The 15,872-nt window shown below is 46.0% G+C and overlaps 2 protein-coding genes across 3 annotated transcripts in view; both read right to left on the bottom strand.

Moving 5' to 3' along the window:
- Positions 1 to 7,425, bottom strand: part of efl1 (elongation factor like GTPase 1) — an 84,110-nt gene extending 76,685 nt beyond the window's left edge. The window contains exons 1-10 of the mRNA XM_087834342.1: positions 6,966 to 7,425; positions 6,429 to 6,496; positions 6,263 to 6,347; positions 5,969 to 6,102; positions 4,772 to 4,909; positions 4,467 to 4,675; positions 3,649 to 3,772; positions 692 to 771; positions 374 to 510; positions 153 to 275 (exon numbers count right to left, since the gene is read on the bottom strand). Of these exons, the coding sequence (XP_087690468.1) occupies positions 153 to 275; positions 374 to 510; positions 692 to 771; positions 3,649 to 3,772; positions 4,467 to 4,675; positions 4,772 to 4,909; positions 5,969 to 6,102; positions 6,263 to 6,347; positions 6,429 to 6,496; positions 6,966 to 7,056 (1,189 nt within the window). The 5' untranslated portion in view covers positions 7,057 to 7,425. The remainder of the gene's footprint in view (positions 1 to 152; positions 276 to 373; positions 511 to 691; positions 772 to 3,648; positions 3,773 to 4,466; positions 4,676 to 4,771; positions 4,910 to 5,968; positions 6,103 to 6,262; positions 6,348 to 6,428; positions 6,497 to 6,965) is intronic.
- Positions 7,426 to 10,218: 2,793 nt separating this feature from the next.
- The window catches only part of adamtsl3 (ADAMTS like 3), a 214,425-nt gene continuing 208,771 nt past the window's right edge, over positions 10,219 to 15,872 (bottom strand). For both annotated transcript variants that reach the window (XM_087833725.1, XM_087833320.1), the window contains exons 29-32: positions 13,699 to 13,903; positions 13,519 to 13,622; positions 13,160 to 13,374; positions 10,219 to 11,500 (exon numbers count right to left, since the gene is read on the bottom strand). In XM_087833725.1, coding sequence (XP_087689851.1) covers positions 11,382 to 11,500; positions 13,160 to 13,374; positions 13,519 to 13,622; positions 13,699 to 13,903 — 643 coding nt within the window. In that variant the 3' untranslated portion in view covers positions 10,219 to 11,381. The remainder of the gene's footprint in view (positions 11,501 to 13,159; positions 13,375 to 13,518; positions 13,623 to 13,698; positions 13,904 to 15,872) is intronic.

Below are 15,872 nucleotides of genomic sequence, written 5' to 3'. Positions count from 1 at the left end.
GATTGGACGTGCAGAAGCATGCTCATAAAAGAGCTCCTCTCATTGGTTAGAAATCCCAAACAAATACTGTGTGTGTGTGTGTGTGTGTGTGTGTGTGTGTGTGTGTGTGTGTGTGTGTGTGTGTGTGTGTGTGTGTGTGTGTGTGTGTGTACCTGTTTTCAGGTGTTGCGTCTGCTCGGGCAGCGAGTCAAAGCGGCGTGCTCCCACGCTCATCAGCTTCTCCACCCTCTCGGCCGCCATCTCTAACGGGCTGGGGAGCTTCTCGCACACCATGGCTGCGGCGTGCGTTAAAGATCACCGAGGACAGGCGGGACAAAGACGTCGTGCTGACGTCCTGCCGAGGGACGCGCTCACCTCACGGGACAAAGGATACAAAGGACGGCCTGGGAAACGGGTAACCACTGGCTGCAGATGGCAGACAGGAGGACTTTGGGGTCGGAGTGACGCGAGTCTCTGGCCATCACCTTCACCCCGAGTGATGTCACCACCTTCTCCACCTTCTCCTTGTCTCTGCGGATTTAAATAAAGAGAAAGTTCTTCCGTTACGGCCGCGGGGTCGGGAACGCGTTCCCACCTGTCCTGAGAACATCACAGCTTCTGTGTGGAAACGTCCTGACAGGTGGAAGAACGTCGCTGCCTCCTCGTGTTTCTTAGAAAAACTCATTTTACTGAAATAATAAAAGTTACCAACCTCCTGATGACGACTGCATCATATAAGCTCCAAATGTTGTCCAGCACCAGCTGCACGAACAGCGGCTTCTTTCCTTTGGCCTGCAGGACGTCATGGAGGAGAAAACCTGATCAATGCAAGGAATCGGTTTTCCTACGAGAAACAAACCAGAGGAGCAAAGACCTCCTGCAACCAGAAGCATCCAGAACGTTTGCTCGTTTTGCCAAATCAGACTTTTTCATTGTGAGTTTATTCTTGTGCGTCTTTACTTCCTGCTTTATTTTGAAGGTTTTCTGTTTTTGCTCTTTTGCCGTTCACCTCCCTGACTTGTTTGTGAGGTCATCGCGTCACCTCCTCTTGTTTGCTCCTCCCCCTGTTTCAGCTTCCCTCTTGCTGGCCATCGTGCTTCCTACCCACTACGTGATTTCTGCACTGATGTCTGGGGCAGCTTTGAAACCTTCCCTATGAAGTGGATCATTAATACAGGAACACCTCAGCCCTGAGTGTGGACCGTCTGAGGTGCAGGAATCTAAAAGGCCAACATGGCGTGCTGCACACATCAGCAAACGGGTCCCTGAAGCCTGGAGCTGATTTATTGTTTACTCTCTGTGAGCATCGTTTCAAAAATGAGCATCATTGTTTTATTCAACAAGACTTAAAACTAGCAAACGAGCCCATAAACTGTAAAGTGTTTACTGTAATCAGAGAGACGTCGCCCCCTGCTGGACACAGGAAAGAATGCAGGGACCTGCAGAGCAGTCCCACGTCCACTTTGACTGCGTTCACCATAAACACTGCACGACTCCACCTTTAAACTAAATAAATTCACTGACTTCATGTCGTTATTCAGGTCACATGTTTGTGCTCTTTTCATTCTATAATTGTCGAATGAACAAAGTAACATCAGAGAAGCTGATGCAACACTTCATCTACTTCTGCTGAAATCCAGCTTTTACCAGGAACATCAACAGGTGAGCACACGAAAGCCTGTACGAGCTGGAAACACACACAACACTAAAACATGAGGTGATATATCCATGAAAAGAAGGGAAAACACCCAGGAGACGACGCGTGTTCGCCCACCTGAGAACAAATAACCAAATGCTGAGTGTGAAGGACAGAGGACGTTTTTCTGCAGACACAGCGCCTGCATCCAGCTACGATTCAGAAGAGGTCTGCCCCTCCATCGCTGCTGTTTTGCAGACGAGCGTCTGCTGGGAAACGTGGCCGGTACCGGTCCAATCCAATAAACACGCCGGGTCAGTCGGGACTTCAGCCTCTCGCCGTGCAGGAGCAGAAGAGCTACGGCTGGTTATTAACACACACTGTATATAAAAGATGGACAAATGCAAAACGCCAACACCGACTTTTGTGATTGGACCTCTGTGGCTGTCGCCAGATACCAGGAAGTTCCCCACCGATGGCTCGTTCAGGACCTCAGACGCAGACGAGCTGCTGTCAGTGCTCGGTGACATCCAAACAACATCCTTGAATTTCACTCTCACAGCTCCGCCTTCTTGGACGGCCTGTTAGTGCAGTGACCTCACAGCAGCCATGTTATTGGTCACATGATGCCATTAAAATGCTCCAACAGCACAAAAACCATCTGCTCTGATCTTTTAATGTTTCACTCGATTCATAAATTTCTGCCTTCGTCGCTGCATCATCATCATGTTTGTCTGACTGAACATTTTCCTGCGTAAACTGTTTATAAGGTGAAAGATAATAAAATAATATAAATACAGCTCTAATGATTATTTCTTTGCATGTGCACGAGACTGAAGTGTGACCTGATGGTGGCGCTAAGAATAAAAACACCAAAGCTAATTACACCATCAGTGAGTCGTTTTCACTGCAAGCTAGCTGTGGGCAGAGGTGGGCGGAGCCTATCACCCTGATGCTGTTCACCTGGGCAGGTTGAGTCTTGGTTATTTAAGCTGCCTCCTCAGTCTGAGCCGCCGCCGTCATCCTGCTGCATTTTGGACTCAAATCTTTTTAAAGTGCGACTTTGTGACCGTCGGTCTCGACTGCGGCGTGCTCGGTGAGTACTCGGACCGCCTCTGTGAGAAAGGCTGCTGGGTGTCGCTCAGCCACAGGGTTCTCTGGTTAGGTGGAGTTAAGCTCCTTTTAATGCTGCTGTGTGCCCACTTGGCCTGAATGCGGATTATTTGTCTGAATTGCTGCAGTTTAAACTTCACCGTGTTCAAAAGTGAGACGCACCAAATAAAACATTGAAGCTTTTAAGTTTGAAGGCCATGGATGTAGTTTAGCATTCACACTGATCCTGATGTGTCTGAGGACAAACGCGTCTGTTAAGCTGAGCTTAAACCTGCCTGAAGCTTTTTGTCTCAGGAATAAAAGTCAACTTTGAACAGCTGGCTTAATGTTGATGCCTCAGTTTAAAATAACAGCTGTAAACGACCTCATGGACACAGTGACACCGCCGGCTTCAGCTTTTCATTTTTATATTGGAAACCTTTACATGACATCACAACTCTAACTGCATCTGTCTGTCTCCCTTTCAGGTGCACGTCTGACAGGTGAACCTGCTGCAGGAGCTGCACAGAAACAGTTTCAGGTTTTTACATGAATTAAATCTCTGGTGCAGTGATGTGGAGAACATCATCAGCTGATGTTAAACTGCTTGATTATGCTCGTCTCATCAATTGTGACTCAGAGACCAGCTGATACCGGCAACTTAACGACTTTAAGGTCTTAAAATAAAACCTGACGGCTTTGACTGTTCTCGCCTTTTATTGGCTCGCCAATGATTTCATGACCTGGATGCTGTTTCCTGAGTTCGAGGCAAAGCGTAGCCACCTGTACTCCTGCAGTGTGCTCGCTTGTCTCTGACATTTTTCTGTCCACGTGCAGAAACGTGTCACCTTCACCACGCTCTCAAACATCGAGGTGCTCTGTAGAAACGCTCTGACTGCAGACGTGATTCTGACGCCACATCAACCTCCCAGCTGTGTCACCTGAGCTCCTTTCATGATCCTCTTGGCTTTCATGTTGAGGTAGAAATCTCCCCACAGGGTTTTCAGCAGCACCTCCTTCTTGATGCCCATCCTCTCGCTGTAGATCTGAGCAAACTGCCGGATGCTGGAAAACAGAATCAGCCTCCATGAATATCCAGAAGCGTTTTTTTTTTTTTTTTTTTTTTTTTAAAAGGCTAACAGTGACACAGATGTGAACTTTAACCCCGGGCTGATCAGCTGAGCGGAGCTTTTGTGATCGTTTACAGGAACAAGTAAAAATATTTTATATTGAAATTCATGCGAGGTCATGTATTTTACTTTGAAAGGCAAACACTCAGCTGGGTCTGTGTTCATGTTACATTTAAGAATGGCGCCATCTGCTGGATGATCTTCCTGAACTGCACCCAGCCCACAGGGTGCAAACGTGCACACACAACTCGCCTTATTAAACTAAACTGGTGCTTCTGTTTAGACTGACACAAACCTGACCGCACACACCTGCACTCACCTGTCCTTCTGGTTAGCGTGCACCTTTATTCTGCGTGAGGGTTTTAATGAAGACTCTTCCTGCACTGCTGTATATTATGCATATATTTGCACATCTGCATTAAAGGCTCATGTCTCTCTGCACAGAATAATCTGTATCTCCAACAGCACCGAAGCCTAAAAGTGACTCCGGTCAGTTAATTTACACCAGCATGAATATCACGGCCTCACGAAGCAGCTGAGCCGCGGCGCCGGAGTCTTTCCGTTCATGTTCTGAGTCCTGCAGCCTGCAAACTAAGCTTTGCCCCCTCCGTGATTAGACGCCGCCTCACCTGAAGCCCCAGCCGTCGATGGCGCTGGCAAACACCACGTTTCCCTGGTCGGGAGAAAAGTAGAGGTGGGAGTCGTCGACCTCTTCGAGACCGGCGCTCCAGTCGTAAACCTGGTCTCCGCTCGACTTCTCGCCCTCTTTCTCCTCCTCCTTCCCCGCTCGCTCCTCCAGAACTTTAGATGTGAACAAAGTTCCCGTCACGGCGTTCACCTGCAAGGACAAATCACGGCGGTGCACGAAGCGTACGACTCAGCAGGTGTTGGTTAGAGACGGTAAAACGTGGTTGAGACAGAGCCGGGTCCTCACCTGTTCCAGGATCTTCTTCAGGTGAGTGTAAGCTTCCTGAGACGTCAGCTTCAGCTCCACCACGAGCCGATCGATCTTATTAATGACCAGAACCGGCCGGATGTTCTCCAGCCACGCCTGACGCAGCACAACCTGGGTCTAACACACACACCTGTGTTTGAGAGCTCGTGGTGAAACACCTTAGTTAGAAATCAAGACTGCGACATAAAAACAGACCCTGACACAGAAACTATTGAAGTACCAGCAGGGGGCGATAACGACGGTTTGGTTTTATTCACATTTCTTGCTGATCTCCTGAGAGAAGCTCACTTCTGATGACAGCGATGCTGAGATGGACTGCTGAGGAGTCGCTGTCAGTAAGTGCTGCTGTTAGCATCTGTTAGCCTCTGTTAGCAGCTGTCAGCATCTGTTAGCCTCTGTTAGCTGCTGTTAGCCTCTATTAGCCTCTGTTAGCTGCTGTCAGCCAGCGGAAAAGTGGACCTAACACAGCTGGACTCTTATGTGATGTCTGATGATGATCAGGAGATGACTGAGGTGGAGAAGGACCAAATGGAAATACACGTGCAAAAATAGTCAGATATTGTCTGAAAGCTGTCTGTGATGTTTAAATTTAAAGTAACTTATAAGCCGTATGATAACTGTCTCCAGCCACATGCGTAAAACATGATTGGGCAGAACGTTGACGTCCATCTGTCCCTGTACTCAACATGGCGGCTTCGCCAAAACTGGCTCTCACTGCGATCACGGTTCTGCTGATGAAAATGCATCAACTTGTTGAAAGATGTAATTACACACTAACGTGTATTTATGGGCACTTATTTTATTGCATTATGATGATGACCTGAGTGGCTCTGTGAGTATCTCGGGAGGCAGAGCTTCAGCCAATCACAAATCTCCAGTCAAGAATCTAAAACTCGCTCTGGTGGCGGCGAGTCCCGACTTTTAAGCCCTAAAGGGAATGTGTCCCAACAAGGTCACGGATAAGAAATCCCTAAGAGGACGTCTTAGGGAAAATCTGGGCCTCTCCACCAACTGCTCTTAAAGAAGCTTCTCAGATGAGGTGGAACGTCTTCAAGAAACTTGAAGTCCAGACGGTTTTCTTTCTGAGCTCCTTCAACTTCCGAAAACTGAATCCACAGTAAATGACATTTCTCGTCCTTAAAGCGCATCTCTGGAACAACAAGGTAGCAGATTTACCTGCGGACACACTCCCTCCACCGCATCGACAACTACAACAGCTCCGTCGCACAGCCGGACGGCGGTGGAAACTTCTGAGGAGAAGTCGACGTGACCCGGAGAGTCGATCAGATTCAGCAAGTACTCCTGATCTCCTGAGACGAGGCACACAAACACAGAACGTTAGCATCAAACAGCACATCAGCGTCTAGCACAGGTGAAGGACGACCACGCGGGGGCGTTTTTACAGTTAAATTCTGCAGCACAGGGTTCGTCCCGAGGTGAAGTGAACGCCGCCGAACAAAGGAGCGTTACCGTGTGAGTAGTGCAGGGAGATGGCGCTGGATTTCATGGTGATTCCTCGGATCTGTTCATCCTCCCGGCTGTCCAGATACCTCAGCTGTGAAGATACAGCAAAGAAGAAAGAGTGAGAAACCTGCTCCGACCTGCCGAAGAAACTCTGCAGCCAACAGTCACTAACCTTCCCCGCCAGTCGACTGGATATGATGCCATTACTCGCCACTAAGCAGTCCGCCAGAGTCGTTTTACCTGAAAACAGGCAGAAACTTAAAAAAGACATCCTGGCAGAAACCCTCAGGAACAGAATCAGTGTTTAACACTTTTAAATAAATAAATAAGGAACATCTGTAAAATGTGAGTGTTAATAAAGCTTCAAAGTCTTGAGTAGTATAGCTGTAATTAGATATATGAGAACACAGTGATGCTGCAGATGTCAGTCACTTTACACATCATGCCAAATCCTGCATCCCACAGTGTGTATGTGTGTGTGTGTGTAGCTGCCACTCAGCAGCTGGCTGTGAGTAAATAAAGTGTGCCGAATATTAACTTGGGCACTACCGATTAAAGAGCTCCCCTTCTTCACACTCTACCTGCTCGGCAGTCCCGCCGAACAGCAATTCAGTTAAATCTTCGATCGAGTTTGGCTCGTTGTGCTTGTTTATCCTCCCACAGTGACTCACGTGAGAACTGAGATAAATGATAAATAACTTTGACCCACCGTGATCAACGTGAGCCAGGATGCACAGGTTCCTGATGTTGGCTGGGTTTCTCTGCAGGGAGATGATCTTCTCCAGGCTGGTGTGTCCCATCGTGAACACCGACAACAAGCCCACCTTCACCTGCTAATGATGTTAGCCACAGCGCCCAAGCACGGACGGACCAACGGTCACCGGTTGGACCTGTCAGATAAGTCCCTGAAACACGGAGTGACGAGAATGAGAGCCGGCAGCGGAGGAGCCGCTAACTCTGCGGCTAACCACCACAAACTCCACAAAAGAGGAAGAGGAAGAGCACACTTCCGCTCTAAAGCAGCGACGCGACGTCCCGGGAGCCTAAATCAAGCCAAACGCACAAACCGAGCCGGGAAAAGCTCGCATCTTACAAACATGTGGGGGACACCCGACTCACGTTGTTTTCCCGGAAGTTGATGCTGCACTTTAACCACGCCCATTGGAATACGTCCTAGCTGCGTTCAGGAGCATTTGGGAAAAACGAGTTCACGCGCCGCCTCTCAAACCAAGTCAGCATTTAAACGGACGTAAACGTCACGGAGGAGGATTATGGAGGGCCAGGAGTGACAAAATGAATTGATTGAATACGCCATTAGATAATTAATACAGGTTTCGTTTATCAATTAGAATTGGAATTAATTAATTGCCTATTCATTTTATTTAAAACATAAATATAAATAAATTATAAAATAAATAAAAATAAAATAAGTAAAAAAAATAAAAATAAATTATAAAATAAATAAATAATTTATTTCTAACTTTTATTGACTCATTGAATTATTTAAAAATGTATTTATTTATTAATTTAGAATTAATTCTGACACTAAATGGAAATTCACCTGAAAAGAAAAAAAAACCCCTGCTTGCCCCGACCCCCGCCACCAGAAATCTGAGAAATTCCCATTTTTAAATAAGACTTCCAAAAGACCCCCCCCCCCCCCAATAAGAATAAGTTCTTATATAAAGAAGTGATTATGATGTAAAACACTGAATAGGTAGAATAATGCAGAGTCACAGGGATATTTCTAAAATCACTTTTCATTTATTACATAACTGCTTCTTTTATACTGCTGACTACAGGCTATTATTATAAACACGGACATAAAACATATCAACGATCAGCAGCTGGAGCCACTTCCTGTGTGTTTTCTTGTATGTTAGTGGTGTGTAGATACCAGTTAATATATAATCTGATTTGGGACAATCTGTTTTTTTAACACACTTCTTGTACTAACTCACCGTATCACCCAGAATGTGTCATGACCCAGCTGATAATGGTTTTAATGATGATAACAGCTAAAAACGTCATAACCAGTGTAGACCATCTAGACTTACCTCTGCAGGCGCCGTTGTAGATATATAGGGGGGGCAGGGGGCACCCCCCTTTATGTTCCTTTCCCAGTGAAATGTTCAAGTTTCCTTTAAAGCCCCCTTTTCCATAACACACCAGCAAAGGTGGTGTGGGCCACTCGCCCTGAAACACCTGAATATCACTTGATGTGGACCTTGATGTGGACGCGTGTCTGAGTCAGTGACAAACTCTCGTCGCTCTCTGGGAACATTTTTATTTTCAAATGCAAACAAAAAGCAGCTCAGCAGTCACGAAGTGATCAAACGGTCTTTATTCCTTTGCACTGTCACCTGAAGCATATTTATGATGTCGCACGTTCTTTCAGCCAAGCTGGAAGTCCACAAGCAGCGCGATGCCGTCACATCCGATTGGCCGTACCGTGCAGTCATCAGCAGCCAGAGAGAAACACTGAACACGTTACTGAGTGGTCTGTCACAACGGAGCAAGAAAACATCACATGCAAATCAAACCAGGCGAGCGGCAGCAAACGCACCACCTGATCAACGTACACAATACGAGTGCTTTATATCCTAAACAGGAGTTAAAAATACAACAGGAAGTAAGAAAATAAAGGCCTCGCACAGTCTACATACACTCAGAGTACGATATTGCACTTAGAACACAGTATATACAGGACACTGTACAATGCAGCACGTCGGTATGATAACCTGTACAAAGGTAACATGAGCAGACCCCGTCGGTGGAAATCAGTGTGGCGCTGGTGTCTTAGTGTGAGCTGAAATTATTTTACAAAGATCAGAGGCGGGTTCGAACATCCGTGCTCAGGCAAACTGAAGCTCGTGGCATCACCAAAAAACTGCTCATGCTGACTGTGTGGCTCTGAGGGTCAGGAAGCATCCCTGTTTACCGATTTAGAAGAACAGCTGTGGTGGGTTAACAGCTGTGCCCACACAGAAGCTGCACATGAAAGATGGAACGAGCTTCTCGGTCTTAAACCTGCGTTGTTTCTGTTGGCCAGCAAGGGGAAAATCTTCTGTTTGTAAAGTAAATCTGGGTGAAAATGAGCCCACAGTGCACTGATGAGTCTGTGTCACTACTTTGATCTTTATTTTGTATCTTTCATTCATATTGATACTTTATAACTGAGGAGCCAGAACCTCACATCACTACGTGTCACGTTAACGAGTCAGTGGGCGGAGTCACGGTGGTGACGTCCATCTTTTGTATACAGTCTGTGGCTGTATCCCAATTCAGGGTCTGCAGCCTCAACGATCCTCAAGGGCCGCGTACTCAAAGACCGCTAAGGCCGGAAGTGCGAGGCTTGTGAAATGGGACGGTCTAGCCTCCGTTGCGCTGCCCAGGTTGCCTAGCAACCATGACACTAACAGCTGGAAACGTTTCATACAGCTTTGTTTGACAGAAATGAAGGAGAAAATCTTTTGTTCATTTGTTTGTTTCTACATGAGCTTTGATCATTCTCTGATTAAGCTCAGCTATTGAACGGCGTATATTTTAAAGTAAAGGCTTTAAAACCAAGTTAGTACAAACGTCACTAATGTCACATGACTTTGCTGACATGTGGCCAACAGGAATGTTTTAATGTTCTTCATTATTAAACATTTGCACATAAATAAGTGACATAATATTCAGTACTTACTTAAAGTTTACTCTTCGGCGCCCCTCAGCCACCGTTTTTTTTTCGGCAAAATTATCCACACCCACCGCCGCGCTATGCATTCTGGGATATGTTGGGCCACGAAGTCTACACCGCCACGTCCTTAAAATTCAGGGAAATGAAGGACGCGTTTGAGGGCCGCATTTCGAGCAGCTTTTGAATTGGGACAGCCTTTGTCGCGTCGCTGTGACGTAATCGGCCTTAAAATGCGGCCTTTAAGGCTGCAGACCCTGAATTGGGATACGGCCCGTGTTGTGAAGAGGTTGGGTTTCTTACTAATGTCGGGCGCTCTTCACCTTCAGACTGTTGTTGTGATTTGGGTCCATAAAAATAAATAAAACTGAATTAAAAATCTGTTTATTTACTTTTTATAGTCTGGATTTCATGTCGTGTTTTATTTGTGCTGACACATCAGTGAATATTTATTTTATTTCAAGCAGCTTTTTTCATTACTTTTTAATTTTGTTACAGTATTTTACTGGTAAATTATAAAGACAATACTTTGAGTAAGGCTTCATAATTTGTCTGTATAAATTCTGTCTTATTTAACTTTATTTTCCTACATCTCGGCTCACTTACGGAGACATTTCTGTTGGACTGAATCGACTTCTTTAAAAATAATGTTGTAATAAGTAAAGACTGAACCACAGCTTAGATCAGTAAAGAAATCAAACCCAGCGCTGAAGCTCATCCCAGAAACAAGTGAAGGATTTTAAAGGCAACGCTTTAAAATTATTTCATGTTCAAAGAAAACAAGAATTCAGGTCAGTCGAACTCATCCGGATGGAAACGCCTGGGAAACTCTGTATCCACAGTGAATGAATGAGCAGCTGAAGCACGGCGACACCGGTGTAACGGCAGGACCCGATTAAAGGACGGCTCCAGTTTCTTAGCAGCCGAGTCAGTTTTGACCCTCGTGTCTCGCTCGTCCGGCTTCATTAACGTTCACAGAAACGACGTCGGGGAGCAGAAACGACCCGAGCTGTAACAAACTGGAACTTCTGTTTTTAACTGTGTCGTTTTATAAAAACATTTTTGACGAATTGCACAAATAAATAAAGAGATCAGAGACAGAAAAGCGTCACGTGCTGCTGGCAGCGACGTCTCGTTGACAAGAAAAGACGCTTGTTTAAATCTCACTGAAACTAGCTATCTGTGTAGGAAAATCAGAAACTTTATTTGATCCACATAGTGAACACTTGTCTTCATGTTACAGTTTAGTCCAGATCAGAAAGTGAAGCCCGCTCGTCCTGTCGTCAGATTTCCTTTCAGTTTGTGAAAGACTCACGCTGAAGCTCGTTGGGGTCGGCGTCCACTCACGGGCTGTCCGTCTCAGTCTTTGCTCAGGCTCCCGCCCATCTGTGTGTGCGTGTGTGTGCGTGTGTGTGCGCGTGCGGTTATAACCTTCCACCGCCACTAGGTGGAGTCAACGCCACGCAGGCATGAGCTGCAGCATCTCTGTTTGTACGTGTCCACATGGCACAGCCTCAGCCTCCTCACCACACTGCAGTACTGGGTGGTGTCCTCACATTCACCTGCAGGGAAAAGCACCATCAACACCTCATCTCACATTTAGCACCGTGAAAAACATTACAGGTGTGTTTCTGGAGCTTTTAGGTTTTCGACGGTGCAGATTTCACGGCGTCTCCAAACGACAGTGAGGCCGTGCGCGCTCACAGACTCCTCCTTATCTTGTTTTGCTGTAAGTTATGACCACCATGCCTCACAGCACTCTGAACAGCCTCAAGTTTGGATCCTTCTCACGTTAAACACCGTGCGTCTATTTAACCCTTTAAAACCAGTCAGAGCAGCACGCTCCATTTTGCGTAACTATTTTTAAATCCCGGGAGCTCTGCAACCACGTGAGCTAGTGCAATAATTTTTTTGCATATGAAACCGGAGGAGTTGTACTTACATCTTATGCCATCAGCTTGTCCTCGGTCACAGTTTCCTTCCACATATAGCTTTGCAAAAACTGCATAAAAGCACTTGCAGCAACAAAAACATAATATTCCAGAAACACACTTTGCTGATCCGATCAGCTGTTTGTAACACTTCCTACGTCCATCAGTGCGAACTATCGCATGTCCGCCATGACCTGCCCGAAACCGGAAGTGACGTCATTTTCGCGGAAATGTAGTTTTTTACCATCAGGGCCTCATGAGCCTATACTGGTGTTTTTAAAAGTTATCTTTGACTTTATGACTTTCTGTGTGGTTTCTGGGATGCTTAGGACTCATATTGCACTGCTGGAAATAGTTTATTTTGATGCATATGCTGCTTTTTTGCAAATTTGCATCATAATATTTATTTTCGTTTTTCCTGCAGTGTATAAAAATTGGTGTATTTCAAAAATAAAACTATGAAGACACTCAAAATAAATTTCCTGTGGTGGGAAACTATTTTGTGCAACTTTTTTGTATTTACAGTTTTGAGGGATAAGCCTCTTAAATTTCTCTAACTAGAAATATATGTTAAAAAACAAAAACGATTTTCAATTTCTTTGTAGTTTATTGCACTTTTTTGCAATTTATGTAATTACTATGCACTTAATGCAGACATATTATTAAAATCTAGGCTGTAATGGTTGTATTGATGTATAGCAACTTGAAATGCTCCCAAAAGTGGCTCCACAGCATGTAAACATATAATATAAGCTCTGGCGGACTTGGTTCTATGGTAGGTCTTAAAGGGTTAAGGACACAAACTCCAACACCTGGGTTCCTGAGAAGATTTCCCATCATGCTCCTGGTGGAAGTTTACGAGACTGTATAAAGATGGAAGCAGCTTCTGGGACTGAAAGGTGAAGCCAGCTCTCAGCGACTCTCAGTCACACTGAATAAAACATTAAGTCTTTACTGTGACACTGACAGCACGGCCCACGTTCAGGATGTCGTGACGTACGAGGAGCGACGGCGCCGCTGAATTAACATTTATTGATTGTCATTCAGAACTCGGTGGTTCAGTTTCAGTTAACTCCAACCAGCCTGACTGCAGCGCCCGAAGCCCAAAACGGTGAAATTCATCTGCATAAACTTTTACATGAAACTTTAATAAACCTTCAGGGTTTTTTAGTGGTTTGAATAAAACAAAGTTAAAGTCCAACGTGGCCGATCGCACACGCCGCAGGTCAGCTGTAGCTTTACGTATTTAATGGCTTCGCCTAAAGAGTGCAGGACGCGGCGCAGACTTACTCCCGCAGGTGGCGGTGTTGCAGTGCTGCCAGGTGGAGGGTCGCTGGAGCCAGGCGCAGTGCTGGTCGGCCAGAGTCCTGCCGGTCTTGCTGTGAACGCAGTCCACCCTGCGGGACTGGAAGCCACTCCCACAGACCACGGTGCACGCTCGCCACGCACCGGGACGCCACTGAACATTGCACAGGTCAGAGGAACAGTTGCGCACGGACACCGGTCTGAAAGAGAGAAGATTTGGGAGTTATTGATGGGATTGGTGATCAATTCTGACGGTGTCATTTTATCGTGTTTATTTGTTCTTCATCTTTTCATCATTTCAGTTTTATATGAAAGAGTCATTTCGTGTCTGAGCGCGTGCGTACCTGCTCCGGAGGTCACAGTCTGTGTAGGAGGAGCCGTTGGCGTGCTGGCAGACGACCGATCTCTTCTGCACGGTGGTGGTGGGGCCCAAACACCTCCCCGAGCACTACGATTCAAACAGTCACAGCTGAAGGCGACTTTCCAACACCGTGTAACGTGTCTGAGTAAACGTCTGACTCTACCTTCCCCCACGGACTGGTCACCCACACGGGGCAGTTATTGGCGGAGCACGGCTCCGTGTCCACCGGCCGACTCGTCCCCTTGCAGGCGGCCGCCGGCAGTGTTCTCGCTGCACCTCCGGCGTCGAGCTGCTGACACGTGACCCACCGCCGCTTCTGGCCGGCGCCGCATGAGGCCGAGCACTTTGACCACTCCGACACCGACCATCTGACACGAAGACAGCGACACACGAAGCACACAAACGCAATAAAACTTCCGTCCAAACATTTTGTCTCTTCCTGTAAACAAGAATCTGTCAGAAAGCTGCGCTCGTCCAAGGACGAGTCTCGTTTTTACTCCTCTCAGGCTCGTCCAACTCCCGAGGAAACCGGGGGTGACAAACTACAGGAAGAGGCAGAACTATTGGGAATCCTGAGGCTTTGCTGGCACAGTCCAGGTCCTCTTAAGAGGAAATGTCACTGAAGATCATTAGAAAATAGTTCAGAGGGACCATCCTGTTATCAAGTCAGTCAGTAAAATGTATTTTTACAGCACTTTAAATAGATAAAAAATCACAAAGTGCCAGAAATCTGAATAAAACAATGAAACTAGGGATGCACCGATACCGATACTGGTATCGGGTATCGGGGCCGATACTATAAAATGTGTGTGTACTCACTAGTTAACCGATACCAACTTATTTCATTAATCAGAGGGTGGCTTGTCATTTCTGTTGTAGTTTTTTAGATTGGCCACTAGGGGGCCAATTATTATTTTATTTATTATTTATTTAATAATAATTATTTTGTTTGTTTGTTTACAATATGGACACTCTGCAATAATTTAAAAGTTTAATTTATTCTCAAACCTAATTTGTATTTATTTGATTCCAAACAGAAGTGTTTATTTATTATTCTGAAAGCTCGAGACAGTGCCAACAGTTCAGTGATATTTTGTTAAATTACAATGTGGAGACTCTGCAATAATTTAACAGAAGTGCTTATTTTTCACTTGAAATTTTTTTGTGGTCATTTTTATTAAGATTTTATTTTTTATCGGCAGGGAATATGATAAAACCTGTCTTTCAATTCATTGCATTTGTGTGTGTGGTAGAAGTATCGTTTTTTGTACTCTGTATCGGCAAGTACTCAGATCCAAGTATCGGTTTGAAAAAATTGGTATCGTTGCATCCCTAAATGAAACATTTATTAAAAGCTCATTTGTATAGAAATGTCTTCAGCTGCTTTTTAAAAGAGTCAGCAGAGTCTGCACAGCGTAAAGACGACAGAGGACAACCCCACAGGTTTAACCAACAGTGACCTCTGACCTGAAGACCTGACCCTGCTCGGGAAGAAGCAGGTCAGAGATTTACTGGGGAGCTTCACCATGTAGAGCTCGAAAAGCTCAAACTAACATTTTAAAGTGAAACCTAAAATGTAGAAGCTTAAACTTCCTGTCAGTGGCGTCACATAAAGCAGCTTTGTTGAAACAAGTAAAAAAAGCACCAACAGCCACCTCAGGCTCTGCCTTTGACACCTGCAGTCTAAGTTTGTTTCTTAGACGATAAAAACATGGAGTGATTCTCGACCGACGGTGAGCGTCAAATATGGCGCCCAAATTTCTGAGACTCGATTGAACAGAAGAGCCTAAAAAACCGACACGCTGCTTAATTTCTGAAATTGCGTAAACAGGAACAAGCTGTCGAGTCCTGATGGCAGCGATGCTCCACGATCGAGTGATCGAGTCACTGTGGGAAGAGCACTCGAGTATTTTTATTTTATTCTTTTGGAAGAATGATTTCCATCCAGCCCGTGACCACAGACTTGCCAAAGAGCACTACAGCTAGAGGTGAGATGAATTACAATGCCCCCCCCCCCACTGGACTGAAATCTCCACCCGTGCTTGTAGCTGTAAACACAGAGCTCCGTCAGCCTGCAGCACTACAGTTTCATCCCGAGCCGAGCTAACAGCGGGTCATTTGTGTTGCATTAGCGAGCGAAGCTGACTCAGTGTGTGGCAGCAGAGCCGGAGGGCCGGGGGGGGCTGACTGATGGGCTGTGTGATGGGTAAAGGCAGGCTGGCAGAGCTGGCAGCAGCGGGGGGGCCTCGGGGTGAGCAGATTCTGCTGAGAGTTACACTTCTGCTGCACTCGCTGATTCATTAGCGGCCGACCCTCTGACGCACCGCGAGCACGAAA

This window comes from Neolamprologus brichardi, chromosome 1, assembly GCF_056152115.1.
Source record: "Neolamprologus brichardi isolate AB-2024 chromosome 1, ASM5615211v1, whole genome shotgun sequence".
In the NCBI taxonomy this organism is placed as follows: Eukaryota; Metazoa; Chordata; class Actinopteri; order Cichliformes; family Cichlidae; genus Neolamprologus; species Neolamprologus brichardi.
This window is presented reverse-complemented; position numbering and strand designations above follow the sequence as displayed.